The sequence below is a fragment of the Oryctolagus cuniculus genome, chromosome 8 (assembly GCF_964237555.1).
Source record: "Oryctolagus cuniculus chromosome 8, mOryCun1.1, whole genome shotgun sequence".
Classification (NCBI taxonomy): Eukaryota; Metazoa; Chordata; class Mammalia; order Lagomorpha; family Leporidae; genus Oryctolagus; species Oryctolagus cuniculus.
Genome location: NC_091439.1, coordinates 36,815,588 through 36,841,641, shown reverse-complemented (window position 1 = coordinate 36,841,641; position 26,054 = coordinate 36,815,588). Strand labels below are relative to the sequence as shown.

Sequence of the window (26,054 nt, the reverse complement as noted above, 5' to 3'; positions counted from 1 at the left end):
CCCCTTGTGTTTCTGTACTCCAGTATGCAGCTTCAGGCTGCAGTGTGTACACCTGCACCCCACATTGGCAGCTACTCCCATTATGGACTAATACACACTCTGGGCTCTGGGGCCACTGTATCTCTGCATATACCTGAGCTGACCTTAGCTCCCTTCTACTCCACACATATACACACTTGCAAATTATCAGGGCACCAGCAGGGTCATCTATGCCCCTGGTATGGGTGCTACCCCTACCCTGGAGCCCAGAGTCTTGCTCCCTACACATGTGCTCATGCTATAGACCTCGGCTCCATGGCCACTGTGCAGGCTCTGTACATTGAACACTGGTGAACCCAACATCATAAGCAAGTCTGCAGCCTGATCTCCTTGGCCACATCATTACTGGGAGGAAGAAAAAAACAAGATCCGGTGAACCTCAGAAGCCTTTGACACCAGAGATCCCAAAAGACCCTGGAGACATCCACAGTTGGTCACTGAGAATTGCTACAGAACTGCTACACTCTTCCCAGCTGGTACCCATGCACATACTGAAAGCAGCAGAGGGACCCCAACCCAGGCACTCTGATCCGGGACACAGTCACCCCAAGCAGCGGCTTAACCCTCTGTGCCACAATGCCAGCCTCCCATGCCACACACTTTAAATCCTCTCTAGATTATTAATACAACATAAATGCTATGTAAGTACTTGTTATGCAGTATTGTGTAGGACAAGAAAAAAACTACATGTTAAGCACAGATACAATTTTTTCCCCAAATATTTTTATTCCACAACTGGTTGAATCAGAGAATTTCGTACCTATAGTTACACAGGGTGGACTGTAATTCATTCACCTATAAATTAACTTAGGATTTAGTGACAGTCATGTTACCACTAGCTCGCAAAACCTGTGAAAATTTTGAAATGTGCTCTTGTGAGCCTGCTCTCAGCACACCAGGATATTTATTCAGCATAGTACTAGCAATCTTAACCATCACAATAACAGAATAAAAATAATTGGACAGTGAAGAATGGCAGAAGTGAAAAGAACCATCATTTATAACTGCAATGGCTACATGTATAAAATTCAAAGGATGATATGAATTATAAGCATTAAGAGTTTACAAGGTGCTGGATATCAAAATATATTTCTATATGTCAACAGAAAAGAAAATGGCCTTTTAAAAGAAACATAACTTCATATCTAAGAAACTCTACATAAGACTGCTACAGGAAAAATTACAGAACAAAACAGTATAGGAAATATAAATGAATGGACAGAAATACTATATTGTAAATGACAAATCTCCCCAAATTGTGGTATATAGATTCAATACTATTCCAATTTTAATGCACTGTTAATTCCGGTTAAAATATCAATAGATATAATTTTGAGAATGATAAGCTAATATTTATATTGAAATGGAATATCCCAAGAACTGCTGAGGTACTCCTGAAGAAAAATGAGGTTGGAAGACTGACCATTATAAGACTCAAATACAACCATTTTGCCACTGTAATACCTGTGCAGGCATACAACAGAACTGAAAAGATGATAATATTACAATCAGGAATGCATAACCCAAATCTCATCATAAGGGACAATTAGATAAACCCAAATTAGGGTGCATCCTATAAAATAACTGGCCAGTATCAGACACACAGACACACACAAATGGAAACTAAGTTTGGTGATGAATGTGTTAGTTTGTGGTAATCATATCATGAAGTTACATGTGCAATATGTAATCCAGTACTAGATCTATAGTAGAGCTGAGAAAATGCTAAAAATAAAAAATATTATTAGAAAAATTGTTATCGGAATATGGGATACAGATTATTGTGTCAATATTAAATATCTTTCTTTTTTTTTTTTTTTTTTTTTTTTGACAGGCAGAGTGGACAGTGAGAGAGAGAGACAGAGAGAAAGGTCTTCCTTTGCCGTTGGTTCACCCTCCAATGGCCGCCACAGCCGGCGCGCTGCGGCCGGCGCACCGCGCTGATCCGATGGCAGGAGCCAGGAGCCAGGTACTTCTCCTGGTCTCCCATGGGGTGCAGGGCCCAAGCACCTGGGCCATCCTCCACTGCACTCCCGGGCCACAGCAGAGAGCTGGCCTGGAAGAGGGGCAACCGGGACAGAATCCGGCGCCCCGACCGGGACTAGAACCCGGTGTGCCGGCGCCGCTAGGCGGAGGATTAGCCTAGTGAGCAGCGGCGCCGGCCAAATATCTTTCTTTTGATAAACAGACCTTGGTCCTCGTTCTTAAGAAATTCGTACTTTAGAAATAAGGGATAGAGCCAGCGCTGTGATAGAGCAGGTTAAGCCTCTGCCTGCAATGCCTGCATCCTGTATCAGAGCACTGGTTCAAGTTCTGGTTGCTGCTATTCCCACCCAGCTCCCTTCCAATGAGCCTGACAAGCAACAGATGGTGGCCCCGCCACTCATGGGGGAGACCTGGAGGGAGTTCCTGGCTTCCTGCTTCAGCCTGGACATTTGGGGAGTGAACCAGCAGAAGGAAGATCTCTTTTTGTCGCTTTGTCTCTTTCTCTGTCACTCTGCCTTTCAAGTAAACAAATCTTTAAAAAGGGGGAGGGCAAAGCATAGCATATGCAACCTGTTCCAGAATGAGTCATGAAACTAGAAAATGGGCTTGTATATGTGCTAGTACATACTGTATACATGTATATCACATACAGAGAACACTAAAACGTGACTAAGGGATAATTCAGGGTTTTATAACTTTTCTGTAAGCTTGAAATTAAGTTTTTTCAAATGATGGCGAATTGTAGGAACCAATGAAAAGCCAATAGCAAAAGCAAGTCTGGTAGATGGGGAACAGAACCTCACTGGGAACTACTCAAGCATTATGACATCCAGCCTTTAAGGAAAGACTGCCAGGCTTGAAGGGAGAAAGTAGACTTTTAAGAGATTTTTGTTTTTACAGCTCCCAGGTAGATACCCTGTAGTAAACTTGGTATGAGAAAAGAGCTTTTTTTTTTAAAAAAAGCGTTTTTTCTTTTAATTTTATTTATTTACTTACTTATTTATTTTTTATTTGACAGGCAGAGTTAAGACAGTGAGAGAGAGAGAGAGAGAGAGAGAAGTCTTCCTTCCGTTGGTTCACTCCCCAAATGGCCGCTACGGCCGACCGGCGCGAGAAAAGAGCTTTTGATTTGATTTAGAACTAGTTTGTGTACTAGTGCTCCGTTAATATGCATCCTTCCTAGCCAGCACAGTCTCTTACCTGCAAAAAGTGGATCATCTCAACCTTACAGAGGTCTCTACCTATCCTAAGCCTGTGTGGTTAACTGCAGGTTATTATTCAAATGATATTATAATACTTAGCATACTGTTTATCAAAACAGAATAAAGTTTCTTAAGTACTGAACACATTAATTGCAGTTATAAAAAATTACAAAAAACGCCAATGGTATGCGCATGTGCAACGTTAACACTTATGTCCAGTCTAAACGTTTTTGACACTCTTAAGTATTAACACCGTTCGCAGAACTGGAAGTCGATTTTCAGACCGTGAAGTAAATAGCCGACCATTTATAAACGTCCAGTCTTTAAGGCTTGCTCTTTCACGCGGCTTCCGAACGCCGGGGAGCGGACGCCCGGGATCCCCACAACGGGCCCGGGATCCCCACAACGGGCCCGGGGTCTCCACAACGCTCCCGGCGGCCGGCCCTCAGGCTTGGAAGCCTCCGCGGACCACGGAGGGGCGGCTGCTGCGCATGCGCGCCCCGGCGCAGCCTCTCCGGAGCGACCCGTCTCATTACGTCACGGCCAACCTCGCCCGGACGGCGAGCGGCGGGAGTTTTTCAAAATGGAAGCACAGAGGCACCGCCCAGGCCTCGGAAGGTGTCAGGGAGACCTTTCGGTGGCTCTACCGTCGTCGCCGGGAACGGCGGCCTAGAGAGAAGAGCCTGATGGGCGCCAAGACCGGCTGGCTGCTTGGAGCGCTGCCTCGAAGGGACTACGCGAAGGGAGCTAATCCGGGGAGTAGCAGCCGGGGCCTGGAAATATGGCGACCTGCATCGGGGAGAAGATCGAGGTGAAAAGACTCGGCGGTCTACGGGGAGGGTGGGAGTCGGAGGCGCAGGACTCGAGGCCAGTGTGGGGAAGGGAACGAGCGGGGCTAACGGCTGCGGGGCGGGCGCCGGGACCCTTGAGGAAGGTGCCAACCGCCGAGGGCCGGCTGTTTGGGGGCGGGGCGACCCGCCCCTCCGAGGCCGTGGGTGGGAGGGCGGCGGACAGGTGAGTAGCTCGCCGCCCGCACTGTTCCCCAGGCCCCGCGACTTCCTGTGATAGCTCCCGCCAGACCTGCCGCGCTGGAGCGGGGGCAAAGCTGCCTCCCCCTTCCCCAAGGGGATGGCGGTTACGTCTGGCGGGCGCTGCGGCGGGATTCTGTCCAGGCTCTCGGCTCCCAGGGGTTGGCTGGAGGTAGGAGGAGGACGCTAAGGCTGCACCGAGGTGGAGGAAGCAGATTAGGTTGTTGCATGCAGAGCCCAGCCTGGAAGCCCAGGGAGCCCCGCAAGGTGTCAACATGCTTCCCACCCCAGACACCTGCTCTATCAAGGTGCTTGAATTTTGTCAGATTCCTTCACGATCCATTTTATCTTTTCCCAGCCCCTTCCCATGTCTCTCCCCTCTCTTGTGTAAGACATCACATATAATCTTTAATTTTAACTTTTAAGGATTTTAAGGTTGGAAATCTGCTCGGCAAAGGATCATTTGCTGGTGTCTATAGAGCTGAATCCATTCATACTGGTTTGGAAGTTGCAATCAAAATGGTAAGAATATCAGCTTTTCTCTTGTACTTTGCAAGTAGCCAGGGAGGTGTACGGTTTCATGTGTCAGAAACTCCTTACTTTTCTTTGTGGAGAATACATTGTATAAGACAGTAGGAATGCCAGGCCCAGCAGTTGAGCTTAAGGACCTTTTGAGACAGCCTTGACCTTAACTTAAATAAGTATTTTATTTCCGTTAATGTTCAGTAGACCTGGTATATGTTGTAAATATTAATACTTGGGAGTATTGAGTAGAGATCAGATAATTCTTTATACTAAGAATTTTCTTAGGTATAGTTCTACATTACACTGTAATGACCCAAAGTACTGTTCTTGATAGTTGGAAGTCAGTTTAATAGGACTGACATGAAAGTGAATTAAGAATCATTTAAGCCAGTTGGAAGATAGAAGAGAAATTTTGTTTTAAAGCGTGGCTAAATTTGAATTGTTTTTCTTATAGATAGGCTAGCTTAAGGAATTTAAATTGAGAGAGAGTATTGGAATACATTGGGAAAACTTCTATTGAGTGTCTAGTCTGCCAGGCACTGTGTTAGATATGCAGTGAAAAGAAACAGTAAGTTTGACTTCAAAATTAGAGATACAGGACTTCAGACTTCTTAAATATAAAATATACTTTATTTTCAAAGTCGACTTTAGCAATTTCACATTTTTAAATTTTATCATCTAAACCTCTCATCTGTCATTTTCAGATAGATAAGAAGGCCATGTACAAAGCTGGAATGGTACAGAGAGTGCAAAATGAGGTGAAAATACATTGCCAATTGAAACATCCTTCGATTTTGGAGGTAAGATACAAATTTGATAGAAGTAGCCAAAGACACTGAATTGCCATATATTATAATTATTCTCTCTCACATTTCAGCTTTATAATTATTTTGAAGATAACAACTATGTATACCTGGTATTAGAAATGTGTCATAATGGAGAAATGAACAGGTATCTAAAAAACAGAATGAAACCCTTCTCAGAAAATGAAGGTAGGCTGGTACTTCTTTTGATTTATTCATTTATTTACTTTTGGTAGATTAGAATTTGCTTTTTAAAGGATATATTGATTTTATAATATTTGGCAAAACTTTACATTGTTATTTTCAGTGTAGAAAAAGAGATTCCCCCCTCAAAAAAAAAGGCTCTTAATTAAAACAATTCAGTCATTACAGAAATGAGAGTTATCCTCCTGCTAACCCCAAAACTGTATTTTAAATTAAATCATTGGTGGCACTTTAGTGTCATTCTTCACACCTAGAAAGCTCTTTAGGATGCTGTTGATAATTATAAGGTAGTTTCTAAATCAAGCACAAACAACTATTGAATTTGCTTATTATATAAAATGTGAAAAGTAAGTAGATGAAATTTTTTTAAAAAGATTTATTTTGGGCCGGTGCCGCGGCTCACTAGGCTAATCCTCCACCTTGCGGTGCCGGCACACCGGGTTCTAGTCCCGGTCAGGGCACCGGATTCTGTCCCGGTTGCCCCTCTTCCAGGCCAGCTCTCTGCTGTGCCAGGGAGTGCAGTGGAGGATGGCCCAAGTCTTGGGCCCTGCACCCCATGGGAGACCAGGATAAGTACCTGGCTCCTGCCATCGGATCAGCGCGGTGCGCCGGCCGCGGCAGCCATTGGAGGGTGAACCAACGGCAAAAGGAAGACCTTTCTCTCTGTCTCTCTCTCTGACTGTCCAAAAAAAAAAAAAAAGATTTATTTTATTTATTTGAAAGGCAGAGTTACAGAGAGAGGTAGACAGAGAGAGAGGTCTTCCATCCACTGGTTCACTCCCCAGATGGCCGCAACAGCCGGAGCTGCGCCAATCCGAAGGCAGGAGCCAGGAGCCTCCTCCGGGTCTCCCACATGGGTGCAGGGGCCCAAGCAGTTGAGCCATCTTCCACTGCTTTCCCAGGCCATAGCAGAGAGCAGAGACTGGAAGAAGAGCAGCTGGGACCAAAACCGTTGCCCATATAGGATGCCAGCACTTCTGGCCAGGGCTTCAACCCACTGCACCACAGCGCCGGTCCCAAGTAGATGAAGTATTATAATTAGCCCCCTTGAACTTATTAACTCCTAGCTTCCTAAACTATTGACTCACGATCAAATTACTTTCTCTGTAGTGTTATGAATCCCCTGATTTGCCAGTTTGTTTTTTTTCAAGAGGTTCTATGTCTGAAAGAGACAAAGATGGGACTCCATCTGCTGGTTCACGGAGGAAGTGCCTGCAGAGCCTGGGGTAGGCCCAGGTCCAGAACCAGGGGTCTGGAGCTTGAACCGTTTGTATGGCAGGAACCCAACTATGGGAGCCATCACCTCCTGCCTCCTAGGATCTGCACTGGCAGGAAGCTGGAACTGGGAGCTGGAGCCAAGAATCAAACCCAGGCACTCTGTTACAGGACACCAGAGGCTGGTGTTTTAACCCGTGATGTAATCACTAGGCCAAACACCCACCCCCAGAGTATGTTGAAGTATATTGTAGACATCTAGACATCTTTTTATCTGTAAATATTTCAATATATATATTTACAACAGAGGGAGCTTTTAAAAAGCACAACAAAGATGTTGGCAAGTTTAATTCCTTGCTAAAAAAATTCATGGTCAGTTTCAAACTTTGCCAAATTTCTCACAATTTTTTACAGTTCAAATCAGTTTCAAATAAGGTCTATATAGTGTCAGACAAATGCTTGTTTTCATATTATCTTGCCTTGTTAACTGAGATTGAAGATAAGCAAAGAAAGATGCTTGTTGGGGCCAGCGTTATGGCACAGCATGTTAAGCCACAGAGTGCAGGAGCAAGTCCCCGCTGCTCCACTTCCAGTCCACTCCTTGCTAATGCGTCTGGGAAAGCAGTAGAAGATGGTGCAAGTACTTGGGCCCCTGCCACCCATGTAGGAGACCTGAATGGAGTTCCTGGCTCCTGGCTTGGGCCTAGCTATTGTAGCTGTCTGGGGAATAAACCAGCAGAATGGAAGAACCGTCTCTCTCTCTCTCTCTCTCTCTCTCTCTTTCTTTCTTTCTTTCTCTTTCTCTCCCACTCACTCTGCCTGTCAAGTAAATAATATTTAGAGAAAAAAAATAGGTGGTCAATGGTTGTTGATAGACAGTTTTTACATTTGAATCTATATAACCTATTTTGGGAAACAATTTGGTCATAGATATATAGTTGTTTTTTTTTTTTTTTTTTTTTTTTTTTTTTTTTTTTTGACAGGCAGAGTGGACAGTGAGAGAGAGAGAGAGAGAGAGAAAGGTCTTCCTTTTGCCGTTGGTTCACCCTCCAATGGCCGCTGCTGCTGGCGCGCTGCGGCTGGCGCACCGCGGCTGGCGCACTGCGCTGATCCGATGGCAGGAGCCAGGTACTTATCCTGGTCTCCCATGGGGTGCAGGGCCCAAGCACTTGGGCCATCCTCCACTGCACTCCCTGGCCACGGCAGAGAGCTGGCCTGGAAGAGGGGCAACCGGGACAGAATCGGAGCCCCGACTGGGACTAGAACCCGGTGTGCCGGCACCGTAAGGCGGAGGATTAGCCTAGTGTGCCGCGGTGCCAGCCCATAGATATATAGTTAAATGTTCATATTCTTTGACTCAAATTCTGTTGTTGGAAGTTTAAGGAAATAATACAAATAGAAAAACTCATGTACATATTGATGATTATTTTTCATAGTACTGAATAATAAAATAAAAAAGAACCTGCAAAAGCTATAAAAGAAATGAATCAATAATTTGAACTGAAATGAAGCAGTTTTATTTCACAAAAGATACTGTTACCAGTTACAAGACAAAGATAGAAAAAAACAGTTTGCAAAATGTATGACTAGAAAATTAATGTTAACTAATGTAAAGCATGGCTAAAGAGAAAAGGGTAATCCAACAGAAAAAATGGACAGGGGATATAAGCAGACTGTTCACAGAAGAGAAAGTTTAGTTGGCCAGTAAACATGAAAAATTCTCAGACTCCATAGTAATCATGAGAATGCTCCAATATAATAAGGTACCGTTTTACTTACTGATTTGAGACTAGGTTAACAAAAAACTATATGAAAATATAGTCTTTTCAGGAGTATTTTGGCAAACTGGAAATGCCAAATTGTTTTTGAAACAGTGATTCTCCACCTTGAATTTTCTGTAAATGCAGGTACATAAGAAAACAAGTGTGTAAGAATGATTAATGCCATATCTTTTATAATCCTAAAATATTTTAGAAATGACCCAAATATTCATCAAAAGCAATTGAATAAAATAAAAATGTATGGTACTGACTTAAAATAACTCTAAGAAAAATTGTGAAGTGGGAAAAAATATAAAAACTGTATATATTTGGTACCATTCTTACATTGAAAAACATTATTATAATGTGTTTATAGAATTTATGTAAATATGCAGAAAAAAGTATTAAAGAATATATAACAACTTGACAGTTATACTTCTGGGGAGAGTTTGGGGAGCATAAAAGGAATTTTAGGGTTTTTTTTTAATTAGAATATATTTACAGATGATACAATTTGTATAATCATAATTATACAATTATAAATAGATACTTTTAATCCATAAGAACTTCTGGTTACTCCTAGGTTACTAGGTACCCTAGTCAGCACCAGTTGCAGTAAAATTAAGCTTTTCTTAGCTGTGTTTAGGAGAGGACAAACATTAAAAGGAATGACTGTTTTTCTTGAAAAGAAAGAGATAATATTGTGAAAGCACCACAGTGATATTTTTGTCAGTAAATCCAAGCGGCAAGCAAGCGTTGTAACTTCATACTCTGGCAAATACACTTTGGTTTTTTAGTGTTACTCTAAACATTGAATCGTCCAGATTTTCTAAATTGTAAGTTATCCTTTTTGCATCCTAACAGCTCGACACTTCATGTACCAGATCATCACAGGACTGTTGTATCTTCATTCTCATGGTATACTACACCGGGACCTCACACTTTCTAACCTCTTACTTACACGTAATATGAACATCAAGATTGCCGACTTTGGACTGGCAACACAATTGAAAATGCCTCATGAAAAGCACTATACTTTATGTGGAACTCCTAATTACATTTCACCAGAAATTGCAACTCGAAGTGCACATGGACTTGAATCTGATGTTTGGTCCTTGGGTTGTATGTTTTATACATTACTTATTGGGAGACCACCTTTTGACACTGACACAGTCAAGAACACCTTAAATAAAGTAGTATTGGCAGATTATGAAATGCCAGCTTTTTTGTCACGAGAAGCCAAGGACCTTATTCACCAATTGCTTCGTAGAAATCCAGCGGATCGCTTAAGTCTGTCTTCCGTAATGGACCATCCTTTTATGTCTAGAAATTCTCCAACAAAAAATAAAGATTTAGGAACTGTGGAAGACTCCATTGATAGTGGACACGCTACGATTTCTACTGCAGTTACAGCTTCTTCCAGTACCAGTATGAATGGTAGCTTATTTGACAGAAGAAGACTTTTGATTGGTCAGCCACTCCCAAATAAAATGACTGTATTTCCAAAGAATAAAAATGCAAGTGATTTTTCTTCTGCAGGCGATGGAAGCAGTTTTTATACTCAGTGGGGAAATCAAGAAACTGGTGATAGTAGAAGGGGTAGAGTAATCCAAGAGGCAGAAGAAAGGCCGCATTCTCGATACCTTCGCAGAGCCCATTCCTCTGACAGATCTGAGACTTACAACACTCAGTCTCGAGCAAAGATGTGTACAATGGAACGGTGTCATTCAGAAGAAATGCTCTTGAAGTCGAAAAGATCAGAAATAGATGAAAGTGAAGAGAGATACTCACCCACACACAGCAATGTCAATATTTTTCACTTCTTTAAAGAAAAGACTTCGAATAATTCTGGATCTTTTGAAAGACCTGATGTCGATCAAGCACTGTAAGAATAATTTATTAAAAACATTTCGTTTTTTGGTAAACCAGTAAACACTGTGCTAATGTAGTTAAAGTTTCATCTATCCTAAGGGGTTTCTCAGGACAATGAATGATACTTTCTTTTTTTTTTTTTTTTTTTTTTTTTTGACAGGCAGAGTGGACAGTGAGAGAGAGACAGAGAGAGAAAGGTCTTCCTTTGCCGTTGGTTCACCCTCCAATGGCCGCCGCTGCAGCCGGCGCACCGCGCTGATCCTGGCAGGAGCCAGGAGCCAGGTGCTTTTCCTGGTCTCCCATGGGGTGCAGGGCCCAAGCACCTGGGCCATCCTCCACTGCACTCCCTGGCCACAGCAGAGAGCTGGCCTGGAAGAGGGGCAACCGGGACAGAATCCGGCGCCCCGACCGGGACTAGAACCCGGTGTGCCGGCGCCGCAAGGTGGAGGATTAGCCTATTGAGCCACGGCGCCGGCACTTTCTTAAAACACTCAAGTGGTCCTGAGGTACTTCTCAATTGTCCATTTAAAAAAAGAAAAAAGATTTATTTATTTATTTATTTGTTCAAAGGAAAGGGTGACAGAGGGAGAGAGAGATATCTTCAATCAGCTGGTGCACTCCCCAGATGGCAGCAGTGGTCAGGAGTGGGTCAGGCCAAACCCAGAAGCTGGGAAATTCATGTGGGTGGCTGAGGCCCAAGTTCTTGGGCTGTGATCTGCTGCTTTACCAGTTGCATTAAGAGAAAGCTAAATCAGAGGCCGGCGCCGCGGCTCAATAGGCTAATCCTCCACCTTGCGGCGCCGGCACACCGGGTTCTAGTCCCGGTCGGGGCACTGGATTCTGTCCCGGTTGCCCCTCTTCCAGGCCAGCTCTCTGCTATGGACAGGGAGTGCAGTGGAGGATGGCCCAAGTGCTTGGGCCCTGCACCCCATGGGAGACCAGGAGAAGCAGCTGGCTGCTGGCTTCGGATCAGCACGATGCGCCGGCCACAGCGCACCAGCCGTGGCGGCCATTGGAGGGTGAACCAATGGCAAAAGGAAGACCTTTCTCTCTGTCTCTCTCTCACTATCCACTCTGCCTGTCAAAAAAAAAAAAAAAAAAAAAGAGAAAGCTAAATCAGAAGCGGAGCAGGCAGGACTTGAATCAGCACTCTAATATGGGACACCAGCATTGCAGGTGGCAGGTTAGCCCACTGTTCCTCACCAGCCCCAGATCTTCATTTCTTGATAGGAGAATTAGAATAGCTTTGAATTATGCTTTAAATTTTCCTTTAAAAGAGAGTATATTTATAAATGGTTTTATAGCATGTGTTTAATACTTGGGAACTTTTAGTTTCCCTTTTTATTTTATACAGAGCAGGAGTCCAGTGCAAAGTATCCTGTATTAAATATGTCTGTAATAATGAATATACACTTTGAAAGACAGAAGGTGAGCCTTAGTGATGAGTAATCATAGTATTGGCTACTTCTAACATGAAAACTAATTGTTTAGTAGTTGCAGCATTTTTTATTCTTCTGATTTTTAGAGCAGTAGCCATCTGGAAACATCACAATGGGCATTTTGACATGGAAGTTTAGCTTTTTAGAGACAATTCAAATACTGTTTCTACAATTTAAAATTTTCAGGTATTCAAATAAAGATATCCACCTTTTCTAATATTTTTGATTAAAAATGTATGTGATGATTTTGATTAGTTTATGGTGCTGTTTTCTTTTGTTTAGCTCAAATCGCCTTTGTCCAGGAAAAACTCCGTTTCCATTTTCAGATCAGACACCTCAGGCTGAAATGGTGCAACAGTGGTTTGGGAATCTGCAAATAAATGGTGGGTTTCAACGGGGTATTTAATAAGAAATTAATAACTTGCATTCTTACCAAGCATTGCAGTTTTCTATTTGGATTTTGTTAAGAAAATAAAGCACTTTCAATAAATTTAAATAAGAGTATATTTAAATAATAGCAATAGCAAGTATTAATTCATTTTGAATATTTACAGTAAGTCAGCCAATTGTCCTTAATGCTGAAATAGATAGATGATTAACTTATTAAGTTATTGAAAAAAACTTATGAGGAAGATATGGTTACCCCTTTCTAACAGATGAGGCATATGTGGCACAGTTTAATTTCCCCAGCCTACCCAGTCATTAAGTAGAGGAGCCAGGGCTCCAGCCCACACTGGTTCACAGCCTCTGTTAACCCCTCTGCTTTGAAACTTTACAGTAAGCACCTACTGTTAGTGCCCATAAGATAACCGAAATGTGGTTGATCTTATTTAACTAGAAGCTGATAAGAACATTTGTCTTCCAGTGACTCCTTACACTGAAATACACAGCTACTAAAACCTAAACATTTTCAAAGCAGCTATCATCCATTTCATTATGTATACAGTTTGAAGTTTAAACATTCCTCATTAATGAACAAACAGATTAACAGGTTAGTAGGGAAATCAGGATGAAATAGAATGATAAAGACATACGGAGAGGAGGAGACCGTCCTCATTAATGAACATAACAGATTAACAGAAGGTAAGTTGGGAAATAATGATGGAATAAAGAGAATGAAAAAGACATATGGAGAGGAGGAGGTCTTTCTTTTACTAAGTATTGTATTACCTTGCAAAGAGTGGATAATATGGCTGTAACTTAAGCAGAGAGTTGTTATGTCATCCAAGAGTCTATTAATATTTTTAGAAAAATATTTTCAGGAGCTCCAAGGAGAATTAATGTTTTCATATGTGCTTGTTAGAATAATTCATGTTTGGGTTTTTTGCTTGCTTGTTTGTTAAAGATTTATTCATTTATTTGAAAGGAATAGGTATAGAGAGCTAAGTTTGGTCTTTAAACTGTAAAACTGCCAGGTACTTAATCTTGTACTTCTGTTTTATATACATATACTTTGTATTTGTCTGAAATGTGTAGATAAGTTTGTTTATAAAAATTTAATAGTGTTGGCTGCAATTTAAAATTCATGTTATTTGATACAGAATATTTTCTACCATGTGGAAGTGAGGAAGAAATGCACTGAAAGGTCAATTAAAAAAAAATTTGTCACATAGATTTTGAGTTTAATATGAAAAATTGCCTCAAAAATTATGTAATGTAATCAGATGTTTAAAAATATTCTCATGTGAATTCTAACTTATGTAAAATATAAAATGGTAAATAAAGCTCAATAGGAGTAAATATAGATACAAATATTTATGTAATAGTATAAAGATTAATAATATACAAGGTATTCATATGGTGTCTTTACTTTTACTTGCATATCACCCAAATAAAGATGGTGTAAATAGTTCTTGGCTTAAAAGTAAATTTACATATCTGCCTTTGTTAGTGCATTGGGTTTACTTTAGAAATAGTAGGTGGCCCTAGGGACTAGTTTTTGCCTTGAATGAATAATTAATTTCAAGTTAATATCTTTTCTGTCTTAATCTTGTGAATACTAAAGATATTCTTTCAAAGTCTGGCTTAAAATGTCCTTTTTTTTTTAAGATTTTTTTTATTATTTATTTGAAAGTCAGTTACACAGAAGGAGAGGCAGAGAGAGAGGTCTTTGATCTGCTGGTTCACTCTGCAATTGGCCCCAGTGGTCAGAGCTGCGCCGATCTGAAGCCAGGAGCTTCTTCTGGGTCTCCCTTGCGGGTGCAGGGGCCCAAGGATGGGGGCCATCCTCTACTGCTTTCCCAGGGCACAGCAGAGAGCTGGATCAGAAGTGGAGTAGCTGGGACTCCAACCGGTGTCCATATGGGATGCCGGCACTGCAGGTGGTGGCTTTACCCAATAGACCATAGCACCAGCCCCCTTAAAGGACACTTCCTATCCAGGTCTCTGCCGTTCCCTGGGAAAGCAGTAGAGGATGGCCCACATTGTTAGGCCCCTGCACCCTCATGGGAGACCCAAAAGAAGCTCCTGGCTCCTGGCTTTGCATCGGCACAGCTCTGACTATTGCGGCCAATTGGGGAGTGAACTAGCAGATGGAAGACCTCTCTCTGCCTCTCCCTCTCTCTCTGTAAATCTGACTTTCAAATAAATAAATCTTAAAGTCCTTTAAATAGTTGCTATATTATTTTGTTATATCTTAAACTGTCTAATTATTAGAAAATTTATAAACACTACTTTCAGTGATCGTTTCTATAGTTCACTGCTAGAAATGTTACGTGCTTTTTCTTCTTACTGTATTTTTAAAGTAAATTTTATTTTATATGTATAATATTATAACATGTTGTAATATATTGCTACTATAGAGGAACAAATTAACATTTCATCCCCACATAGTCCCCCCCACACTAAGTGCAGCCATAAACCTACTACTGATTTACCAAAATCCTGAATACAATGTGAACATTATTTTACTATATTTCTTTTGTTCAAAAAATGCCATTATAAGCACCATAACATTGTAGTCTTGGTCTTTTTAGTTATTTGCTAAATTGTTCTTTCTATTATAAATAGGTCATTTAAGAGAAACCACTGAGCCCAACAGCATCAGTCCAAACAGAGATTTCCAGGGGCACCCAGATTTGCAGAAAGACACATCAAGAAATTCTTGGACTGATACACAAGCCAAAAAGAACTTTGATGCTCCTGATAATGCACATTGTTTTAAGCAGCTGAATACTATGAAATACATCACTGGACTTCACAGCAAGCCTGAAATAATTCAACAAGAATCTGGTTTTGGCTTAGATCCTGTTTCTGAACAAAGCAAAACTAGGAGTATGGAGTCAAAACTGGGTTATCTGAAGCAAACACTACGAAGCATAACATCTCCTTTGATTGCTCATAGGTTAAAACCCATCAGACAGAAAACCAAAAAGGCTGTGGTATGTCCATTAGTTTTCTAATTTACTGTATGATACTTTGCTTGTGAATATAGTTCTTGCGAACACGATTATTTTTAGTTCCCTTTAATGTCTTTACTTTGTGGTATATACATCATGAAGTATTATTTAAAGATTGGGTGTTTATGGGGGGAAAAATAATTCTACCATAACAGTAAATTAATACTGATTAGTTTTCAACTTTATTGGTTTAAGTAAAATGGATTTGATTGAAAAACATTTAAAAATAATACTGGCTATATATTTTAAGCATTATTTTATTCACAATTTCAGTACTTATCCCTGGGCTTTCGTTTTTATTGTTTTTACATTTGTCCCAAATCAGAAAGGTAAAATAGGAAGCATAACTCATTTTTTCCCTTTTAGTATTTGAAACTATTTAAAGCAAAGGAGTAACCACATGTAGGTTTAGAGTTTCAAAATTGTCAAATAAGAATTGGGAATGGTGATTTGTTTTTAATTGGATCTTCATGCTGTGTTTTCATTGCTTCCCATTTTACCCAGTTTTGCCTTTGTTTGGCTTGCTTTTGTCTTACCAAAACCCTTATTCTCCACCCTCCCTTCTGCTTGCTGTTCTCTCACTGGTTATCCTTTCACACTTCATTAGACATTCTGACCTTGGCGCCTTATGGCTCACAGGTGTGCTCAAACAGACCTCTGGTCTAGTCTGTTGCAGTGAAGCAGCTATTTGACTTTCATTTTAGGAGCTGTTTCTACCATGGTTAAGTACTATTCTTTTCACTATGATATATGTCATAAATATTCTAGTAAACAAGAGAATTGATACTGATTTTCATTTTTTCCTTAGGTGAGCATACTTGATTCTGAGGAAGTGTGTGTGGAGCTTCTAAAGGAACATACATCTCAAGAATATGTGAAAGAAGTTCTCCAAATATCTAGTGATGGAAATACGGTAATATGAAGTTACCTTATTATTTACAACTTCAAATCATCACTTAAGCATTTAGTATCCTGATTCATTCTCCAAGGAAGCCTTTTTTTTTTTTTTTTAAAGATTTATTTATTTATTTGGAAGTTAGAGTTACACAGAGAAGGAAAGGCATAGAGAGAGAGGTCTTCCATCCGCTGATTCACTCCCCAGTTGGCTGCAACATCTGGAGCTGCACCAATCCATAGCCAGGAGCCAGGAGCTTCCTCCGGGTCTCCCACGTGGGTGCAAAATCCCAAGGACTTTAGCTATCCTTGGACTGCTTTCCCAGTCCATAGCAGAGAGCTGATCGGAAGTAGAGCAGCCGGGATTCAAACCGGCGCCCATATGGGATGTCAGTACCGCAAGTGGTGGCCTTACCTGCTATGCCACTGTACTGGCCCCAAGAGAAGTCTTTAAATTTTTTAAATACCAGTTTTCTTAATATATGTGTCTCTGAAATTCAGAAACTGAAATAATATACTAAACATATTTAAATAAATTAATGCGGCTTAAAAAATAATTATAGCTAGTAATAAAATCTAACTTTGGCTTAAGTTTAAAAAACAAAAATACTTTTAGAGAAGAATGTTTTTATATAAAATATTTAATATTGCATTTGAACTTTTTTCATACTCTCAAGTAACTTAATGCTATGTAATTAGAATTCTTACATTTTTTTCCTGGCAGATTACTGTTTATTATCCAAATGATGGAAGAGGTTTTCCTCTTGCTGACAGACCACCCTCACCTACTGACAACATCAGTAGATACAGCTTTGACAATTTACCAGGTATGTAAATTTACCAGAAAGTAAGTTTAGATAATAGATGCATATATTCATAAACCGAATAGATATGATGGCTTGTACCTATCTTGTCTTTATGCAGGCTACAGTGGATCATAATTATGTACTTAGTATCTGGTGAAATTTAATGTACCTTATTCATCCAGTGTTTATTCGTATTCTTACAATGTAGCTTTAGGCTTTTAAGAAAAATCTAACTCTGGAATATTAGTCATATCACACTAATTTGTGTACTTGCATTGGTTTGGCTAGAATCATACAAAAACTTGTAACATGACATATCTAGTTTTTGACCTTTGAAATTATTGCAGTGCTGCATACATGACCGCTTCTTGTTGTGGTTAGCCAAATTGGATTCCCAGTTCAGTTCTGGATATCCTGGATTGGGGAAATAAGCATTGAATATTAAGACCTCATTGCAATGACTTTTAGAAACAAACAAGGGGCAAGTGTTTCACCTAACAATGAAGACACCCATGTCCCCTAGCAGAGTACCTGGTTCACCCGTGTGGACCCTGGGAGGCTGCAGGTGATTACTCGGGTGGTTTTGTCCCTGCCATCCACATGGAAGACCTGCACTGAGTTCCCAGCTTCTGGCAGCCCCAAACTTCCTGAGCATTTGGGTAGTGAACTAGAAGAGGGAATACTCTGTGTCTGCCCCCCCGCCCCCGCCTCCACTCCATCCCCCCACACCCCTGCTCCCTGAGCCTCTCATTTTATCTTTGTCTGTCTTTTGAATAAATAAAACACACAAGAAAACCTATTAGAAATAAAAATTAATAAAAATATATATGTCAAGCTAACACTTTCTTCCATATAATAATATATAATTTTTACATTTTTTCCCCTTAGAAAAGTATTGGCGAAAATATCAGTATGCTTCCAGATTTGTACAGCTTGTAAGATCTAAATCTCCCAAAATCACTTATTTTACAAAATATGCTAAATGTGTTTTAATGGAGAACTCTCCTGGTGCTGATTTTGAGGTTTGGTTTTATGATGGTAAGTACTGATTAGAAGTGGCAAATTTTTCCTTTAGTTTATAATTTAATCATAGTGTGTGGGGTTGTTGTTTGTTCATTTCTTTTTCTGCCCCCCTCTTAATGTGGAAAGTTTTAATATATACAAGGCTACTTCATAAAGTTAATGAGAATTAAATGATTAATTTTTGAAGTCCATTTATAGTTTTTTTTTTTTTTTTTTTTTTTTTGGGACAGGCAGAGTGGACAGTGAGAGAGAGACAGAGAGAAAGGTCTTCCTTTTGCCATTGGTTCACCCTCCAATGGCCACCGCGGCCGGTGCGCTGCAGCTGGCGCACCGCGCTGATCTGATGGCAGGAGCCAGGTACTTATCCTGGTCTCCCATGGGGTGCAGGGCCCAAGGACTTGGGCCATCCTCCACTGCACTCCCTGGCCACAGCAGAGAGCTGGCCTGGAAGAGGGGCTACCGGGACAGATTCCGGCGCCCTGACCGGGACTAGAACCCGGTGTGCCGGTGCCGCAAGGCAGAGGATTAGCCTATTGAGTCACGGCGCCGGCCCATTTATAGTTTTTTCACAGTATGTATCTTCCATGACCTTTTTGGAAACTCTTCATTTGTGCATCCATGTCTTTATCCATACATATAAGTTACAAGTTAAATCATGTTAACCAAAATATATGTATGTATAATACCTTCTTATAAATAATTCACCCTACAATAGAAGTCTTCAAAAAGTCTGTAAAGTGTGTATCGTAAAAAAGCTGTGCATGGATTTCAGAAGTTGTTTGCACCAAAAGCTTTTTTTTAATTCCGTCTTCCACAGACTTTTTGGAGTGCACTCTCTGTATAGTAGTCCTCTTTCCCTACTTAGCTGCCATTTAACTATGCCCAGATTGATGTTTAAAAATCACATGAAATAAACAGTATCTTATTTCTTACTAAATAATCAAATGAGCATATACTAAGTTATGAGAATTATAAATTAGACAAAAAGTTTAGGGTTGAACCAGAGACTCTGATTTTCTAAATCTGTTCTGCATAGATAATATACTTTTTGTTCTGTAAAGCTTCCTCTAAGGGAGACACAGCACATAGCTCTTACCATACACATAGAGGAGTACATTAAGAGGTTCATGGAAAATCTGATTAAAGGATAAGTTTATTTTGGTGCAAAAGATTTTTTAAATCCATACATAGTTTTTCATAATGTGCCTTTTCCATGAACTCTTTTGAAGACTCCTCATATAATTATAACTATGTTACTTTTACTGAAGCTGATTTTTTTTAATGTCACAAAAATATCAGATATAAACCAGACATAAACTGAAAAGGAAAATAGATTGCCTGTATTTATTGACTTACTTTGAGAGTCATTTTGTTAATGGTTAATAAATGAATATAAATGATACCTTGATCTAGGAACTATTAGGTACTGAAGTGATAATGTGTAGAAGTTTGGGAATAGGTAAAGAAATGATAAGAGAATAATTTTCTGCTTGTTTTTTAGGAACCAAAATACACAAAACAGAAGATTTTATTCAGGTGATTGAAAAAACTGGGTACTCTTACAGTTTAAAAGGTGACAGTGATGTTAACAGTTTCAAAGAGGAAATAAGAAAATATATGGACCATGCTAATGAGGTACATACTTAATTTTTTCATTCTAACTGGTTTTTTCATACCGATTAGTAATGATAGCATGGTCTAGGTGAACTTTTGACAGAAAACATTTTCTTTTGCAACAGGGCCATCGTATTTGTTTAGCACTGGAATCTGTAATTTCAGAAGAGGAAAAGAAAAGTAGGAGTGCCCCCTTCTTCCCAATAATTGTAGGAAGGTAAGTATTTCGGAACCCTAAGCATTAGCTAGGATGTGTAAGATACTTTTTTTTTTATTTAATGTTTACATTTTAAACATTCTTTAGTTTCTTGTAAATTGAAAGCTTTAAGGGAATATATTTGGACAATTCTTTCTCCTTCAGAAAACCTGGTATTACTACTTCACCTTCAGCCTTATCACCTCCTCCTTCAGTGGATCCAGAGTACCCAGTGAGAGAGGCACCATCTTTGAACAGACTGATCATGAGTGGTGCTGTTTCTCCAGCACAGACCCAAATAGTTAATCCTGTAAGTAGACATCCCTTCTGTACTTCAAACCCTTCAGTGATTGCCTCATGCCTTTCACATAAAATTAGAATTCCTTACTGTGACTTTCTCTTATCACCCACCTGCTTTTCCGGCCTCACCTTGAGCCACTTTATCACATACTGACTGTGCTTGAGCCTAATGGGCTTTCTGTTGGTTCTTTTGAACAGGTCAAAGGGCTTTTTCATATGCTCTTCTCCAAACTGCTTAATTAATTAATTAATTTTTTATTTTTCTTTGTTTCATTTACTTGCGAGGCAGAGTTATAGACAAAGAGAGGGAAAGACAGAGAGAGAGGTCTTCTGTGTACTCTTCACTCCCCAAATGGCTACAACAGCCAGGGCTGGGCTGATCTGAAGCCAGGAATCGAGTTTTTGTGTTTTTTTTTGTAAATTTATTCTATATTTACTCAGTGAAACAGCATGCCAGTGAAGACTACTTAGTGATGTAGGAAAACGCAGCATTAGAGAAATGGGCTGTCAGTATGCTCACACACACACAGTGTGATTGCACCTATGACAGCCCGTGCCTCGGGTGAAAAGATGAAGGAAATCTGCCAAAATGACAACAGCAGTTGTGTGATATTTTTCTTTTCTGCATCTTTCTAATTTTCAACAATTAGCTGTATTTTGATTTTAAAATCTTTAAGCAGTTATTTCAGGGCTGGTGTGGTGATGCAGTGGGAAAAGCTGCTGCATCTCACACCGCAGTGCCGATTGGAGTCCCTGGCTCCTCCACTGCCAGGCCAGCTCTGCCAGTGGCCTGACAGGCAGCTGATGGCACAAGTACTTAGGTTCCCGCCATCCACATGGGAGACTAAAATGGAGTTCCTGGCTCCTGGCTTCAGCCTGGCCCAACTTCAGCTGTTTTGGCCATCTGGGATGTGAACCAGCAGCTGGAAGTTCTCTCCCTCTCTCTCTTTTCTTTTCTCTGTCATTTTGCCTTTCAAATAAATACATAAAATCTTTTTAAAAAATTAAGCTAATAAATATCTAGTAATTTTCTGCTTTTGTTGAAGTTGGCTTATTAAAAAAAAATGCTGAGAAATAACATCTTACTGTCCTTTAACTGTTTGTAGATAGTTACAAATGAGGGACTTGGCCATACAACTACAGCTTCCAGAACAAACATCTCTTCTAGCAATCTAAAAGATGGTCTTCCTAAATCAGCACAACTTTTGAAGTCTGTTTTTGTGAAAGATGTTGGTTGGGCTACACAGGTGAGAAGTTTATAAAAAAGTGAATTTTTTCAGTATGAATTTTTTTTTTACACTGATTAGACAATGATCAAATACACACATACATAATTTTACTGGTTTCTCCTTATAAGGATGCTTTTATAAATTGTGCACATTGGTTACATCCTTTAGAATTTTAGCATTTTTTATTTGTTTACAGTGGAATACTAGGTGTTGTTGATACAAGATTGCCTGCTGGGTCTGAGTGAACTGTTTTTTGCATTTGTTTTTAAAAACCATGATAACAGGATTTGGAAAATGAGTTTCAAAATTATAGGATTGTGTGTAGATGTGGACCGGTATGTGGATATTTTCAGAAAGCTTGAAGCTTGGAGACTCGGGTGTAACATACGTACTTTTACTTATCAGTGAAATAAAATGCAGCCTCATACTTTTGGAGAGGAAGTACCCCTTGTGGCGTCCCTGCCCTGCGGCACCAGGTTTTTCACATACATTGTCTAGCTTATCCCCAGTATAACTTTTCCTTTTATAGATAGTGCAGTTATGGTTCATAGCAGTAGATGGACTTGCACAGTCATAAACTTCTTGAACTTTGGCAGATTCTGGATGTATACCTAGTTCTGTTTGCTTCCAGTATCCACGTTTATTTCTCTGTACTGTATGCCTCCTCCCTCTTTGGAATGGCACACTTGTGTCAGTGACTAAAGGAAGAAGTTTCAAAGTCTGAAATGTAATATTCTCAGGCCAGGGAGAAATTCTTACAGCCTAAGAATAATTCTTGTGGCTTTTGTTAGTTCCTAAGTCCTTTCTTGCTAAGTAATTTTATATGTAAAAAAACCCAAAAAGCTATTCAGATATCCTAATGGAAATTAGTAGGAAACAAAATTCATTTAGAATAATCTGCATATTATAATGTCCTAGCTCTTAGAGAGGGAATAATCTGGAAAAGACATTTTCAATGCTACTACCACCATAACTCTAATTTTATAATGATGGAGATTTTTTTTCCTACTACTGTTATGTGGAAAACTTGTTAAATATGCATAGCTTTTAAGAACCTCAAGTCCTCTAGTGTGTGGTAATTTCGTATGCTTATTTTCCTAGTTAACTAGTGGAGCTGTGTGGGTTCAGTTCAATGATGGATCGCAGCTGGTTGTGCAGGCAGGCGTTTCTTCTATCAGTTATACATCACCAAATGGTCAAACAACTAGGTAAGACTGGAAATGCTGGTTGAAATTTAGCCCTCTGCTATGATTTTACCTTCCCTATATGTTGAACTAAGTGATTTAATAAATGTTTTCATTTTGGCAACAATCATATTCTTTAAAGCTGCTGTTATTCTTAACAACAGCCCTCTGCTATGATTTTACCTTCCCTATATGTTGAACTAAGTGATTTAATAAATTTAATGTTTTCATTTTGGCAACAATCATATTCTTTAAAGCTGCTGTTATTCTTAACAACAGCTTTAATAATACCCATTTTTGTCTATAATACCCATTTTTGTCATTTTCTGAAGCAGTTGGAATGAATAAGTGGTTAGAGTTCTTTTAACATTATTTCAGAATTTAAATAGATTGACCCTTTTAGATTTTGATTTTAAGTTCAAAGCAATACATCTAAAATTACAGGAACAGACAAGAAGTCTTTCTTGTCAGAGATTACCTGATTTATTTCCCACAAATGAAAGGCAAGATCCCTAATGTAAAGGGATTAATGTTGGAAAGACTTTTTTGAGTGTAAGCTATTGGCCTCATTGTATCTGCAGAATCTATATCCAAGGATTCAACTAATTGCAATTGAAAATATTTGAAAAAAGAATTGTGTCTGTACTGAACAGTGCTTTTTTTCATGTCATTATTCTTTAAACAATACAGTTACAACTATTTTCATGATATTTACATTATAGTAGGTATTATAATCTAGAAATGACTTAAGGTATATAGGAGGATAAGCATAAGTTATATGCAAATACTATGCATTTTGAAGAGAGACTTGAGCATCCACAGTTTTTTTATCCTTGGGGTGTCCTGAAACCAATCCTGCAGATTTCTACAGATGGCTATATATTCATTTATATGAAAATTCGGGGTGGGCACCATGCTAAAAATAAGGAATTTGGCCATGACTTGCTTTAAAGAGGTGTGGTTCTGAAGATGCCAGTGTAAGCATGCTACTTCATGAGCAGTGGAAATACTATGGGTCTTTAAAAAGTTCGTGGAAGATGTGTATTCTCAAAAAATTATGCATGCATCATTTCTGCACCAAAATAAATGTCTCTTTATTCATTTTCTGTGAACTTTTGGAATTTCCTTATACTTGGGAGAAATATAGTTTGTGAATAGCTGCCAAGTGCTTTTTTGTTAAATGTATATTTCTGCAGTACCATCACTTAAAGAACTACTTTTACAGAGAGAGGCTTTATTAAAAGCAGTTTCACATGCTTTATAAAGTGTCTATCATTGATTTTAGAATTAGGAATTCAGATTTTCAGCTTATTTTAGTACTGATTAAACCACTTTAAGTTTCTTTATCTAATTTTCTTTATGTTTAAATGATTAGAAATTGATCTACTTTTAAAGGAATCATGTTTAAGAAAGAACTTTGTATAATTTTTCTACAGTGTCTTATTGAAGATTTACTGAAAAGTGTAAGGTACTTTTGGTATTCTAATAAGAAATAAGAAATTAAGTTATGTTTTTTTCTTTTTTCTTTTGTTTCACTTAGGTATGGAGAAAATGAAAAGTTACCAGAATACATCAGACAGAAATTACAGTGTCTGTCTTCCATCCTTTTGATGTTTTCTAATGCAACTCCCGGTTTCCAATGATTAAAACTCCTTTCAGATATATACATATGTTTAATAAATAACTTTTTTGTTGGCTTTCAAATAAAGTTACTTTTTATTTAATATAACTTCTTCAGAAAGCCTTTCTGTAAAAGATCATTTAATCTACCATAAAGGTTGTATTCTGAGAGAACAGAGTAGAATGAAATTTGAGTCACTTATCAAATATTGTGCCCATAGAATAAAATAGGACACCAAACTTTGCTCTTAGAACATACTCTCAAATTTTGTGTTCATATATTTGTATTGAATAATTTTTTAAAAAGAAAAATATGCACAGTGTGTGGTGTATTTGTGCTATCATTGTTTCCTCTACTTCTCAGACATGTTGAGAATCATGGACAAACATGCTGGAGTTTTTGAATTTTTGAACTTGTAAATAATGTGTATTTTTGTTATAAGTAAATATGTAAACGTGTATATTTGTTTTATATTTATTTTTGTAGCACCAGTGTCTGATGAAACATTTCTGCAAATGCATTTTATAAAAAATAAATATGGCAATGCTACTTTATCTTTTGATTTATTTAATTAAATACTTGTTTTAAAGTGAGTTACTAGACAACCTATTTTTACATTTTCTTGCCTGTTTTAGGGAAAGACAGATTTTTTTTTTCAGTTGATGCAACTCAGTAATTTTTATTGCAACTGGAAGACAATACATCACAGAAATTTTATGGTATACCTGGGGAAAACTGTTATTTACAATAAACAATGAAATAGTTTGGGGAAAGATTTAAAAAAAAACTAATTTTGTAAATGTTAAACGTACTGCTTCTCCACTCTTATATCTGGAAATCTATGCATATTTTAGACAAACATTTCAACACATTGTAAGTTAATGATGGAATTAACATGAAGAAAAATATTTGATAAAAAACCATTCCTAATGAAAAGAATAGAATGAAACTACTTAAATATGATAAAGACTGTTCAACCTAATGTTTTCTGCTGGTTTTTATAATCAGGGAAGTATTGAAGCTATTTCTATCCAGCTGACAGTGTCACAGTTGTTCAACATTGTTTTGGAGGATTTGGTCGCAGGGGTGGGGAACGTCTGTGAAACATAAGGCCTGCAAAATCATTTGGTGTGGCCCTGCCACACAAGTCCGCAGGAGGACTTGAAATTCAGTAAGTCTATAGCAGGCTAATTTTTTTAAGTTGATAATTTTGTATGCCCACAAATGATGTTACAAATATCCAAAAGAAGAAACCCACATGTGGCCAACAAAGAGGAAATGTGCTCAGTTTCATTAAAATTGGGGAAATGGGAAACTAAAACAAGATAATCATTTCCTTTTAATCAAAACAATTAGTAGAAGTAAATCTCTTTGGAACATGTTATAGAGATGGGCCTGCCAGAATTCTTCCCTGCCTCCTTTTCACATACAGCCAGTGCATTTCCAGAAAGGATGCATGGCCCACGCCTGGGTTGGTGGGGGATTCCATCCACTTTCTCTCTGGTCAGTTCAGGGACTGGTGTGTAAGTTAAACCTGGATACTTCTAGTTTTTCTGGTACATCTGCTCTGGAATTGTGGCGAGCCTTGGGCTGCCAGTGCCCCTCTTCCCACAAAATGGAAGCATCTGAAAATAAAGTCAAGCAGAGGCATACAGAATCCATAGAAAAAGTGTCTTGATGACACTATTTGATCTCCTACTCCAACTATGCCTAAAG

The 26,054-nt window shown here is 39.1% G+C and overlaps 1 protein-coding gene across 2 annotated transcripts; it reads left to right on the top strand.

The window, feature by feature from the left end:
- The first annotated feature begins 3,751 nt into the window (after positions 1-3,751).
- PLK4 (polo like kinase 4) lies at positions 3,752-24,887 on the top strand. 2 transcript variants are annotated; one of them, XM_008267947.4, is made up of 16 exons: positions 3,752-4,038; positions 4,682-4,777; positions 5,485-5,580; positions 5,658-5,772; positions 9,627-10,647; positions 12,356-12,456; positions 15,083-15,453; positions 16,280-16,384; positions 17,090-17,192; positions 18,060-18,209; positions 19,696-19,829; positions 19,934-20,025; positions 20,170-20,314; positions 21,411-21,551; positions 22,635-22,741; positions 24,258-24,887. In XM_008267947.4, the coding sequence occupies exons 1-16, from the start codon at positions 4,009-4,011 to the stop codon at positions 24,358-24,360; spliced, it is 2,910 nt and encodes a 969-aa protein (XP_008266169.2). In that variant the 5' UTR covers positions 3,752-4,008; the 3' UTR covers positions 24,361-24,887. The 2 variants fall into 2 exon arrangements, with proteins under 2 accessions (XP_008266169.2, XP_008266170.2); XM_008267948.4 differs by lacking the exon at positions 3,752-4,038 and adding an exon at positions 4,208-4,241.
- The last annotated feature ends 1,167 nt before the right edge of the window (positions 24,888-26,054 follow it).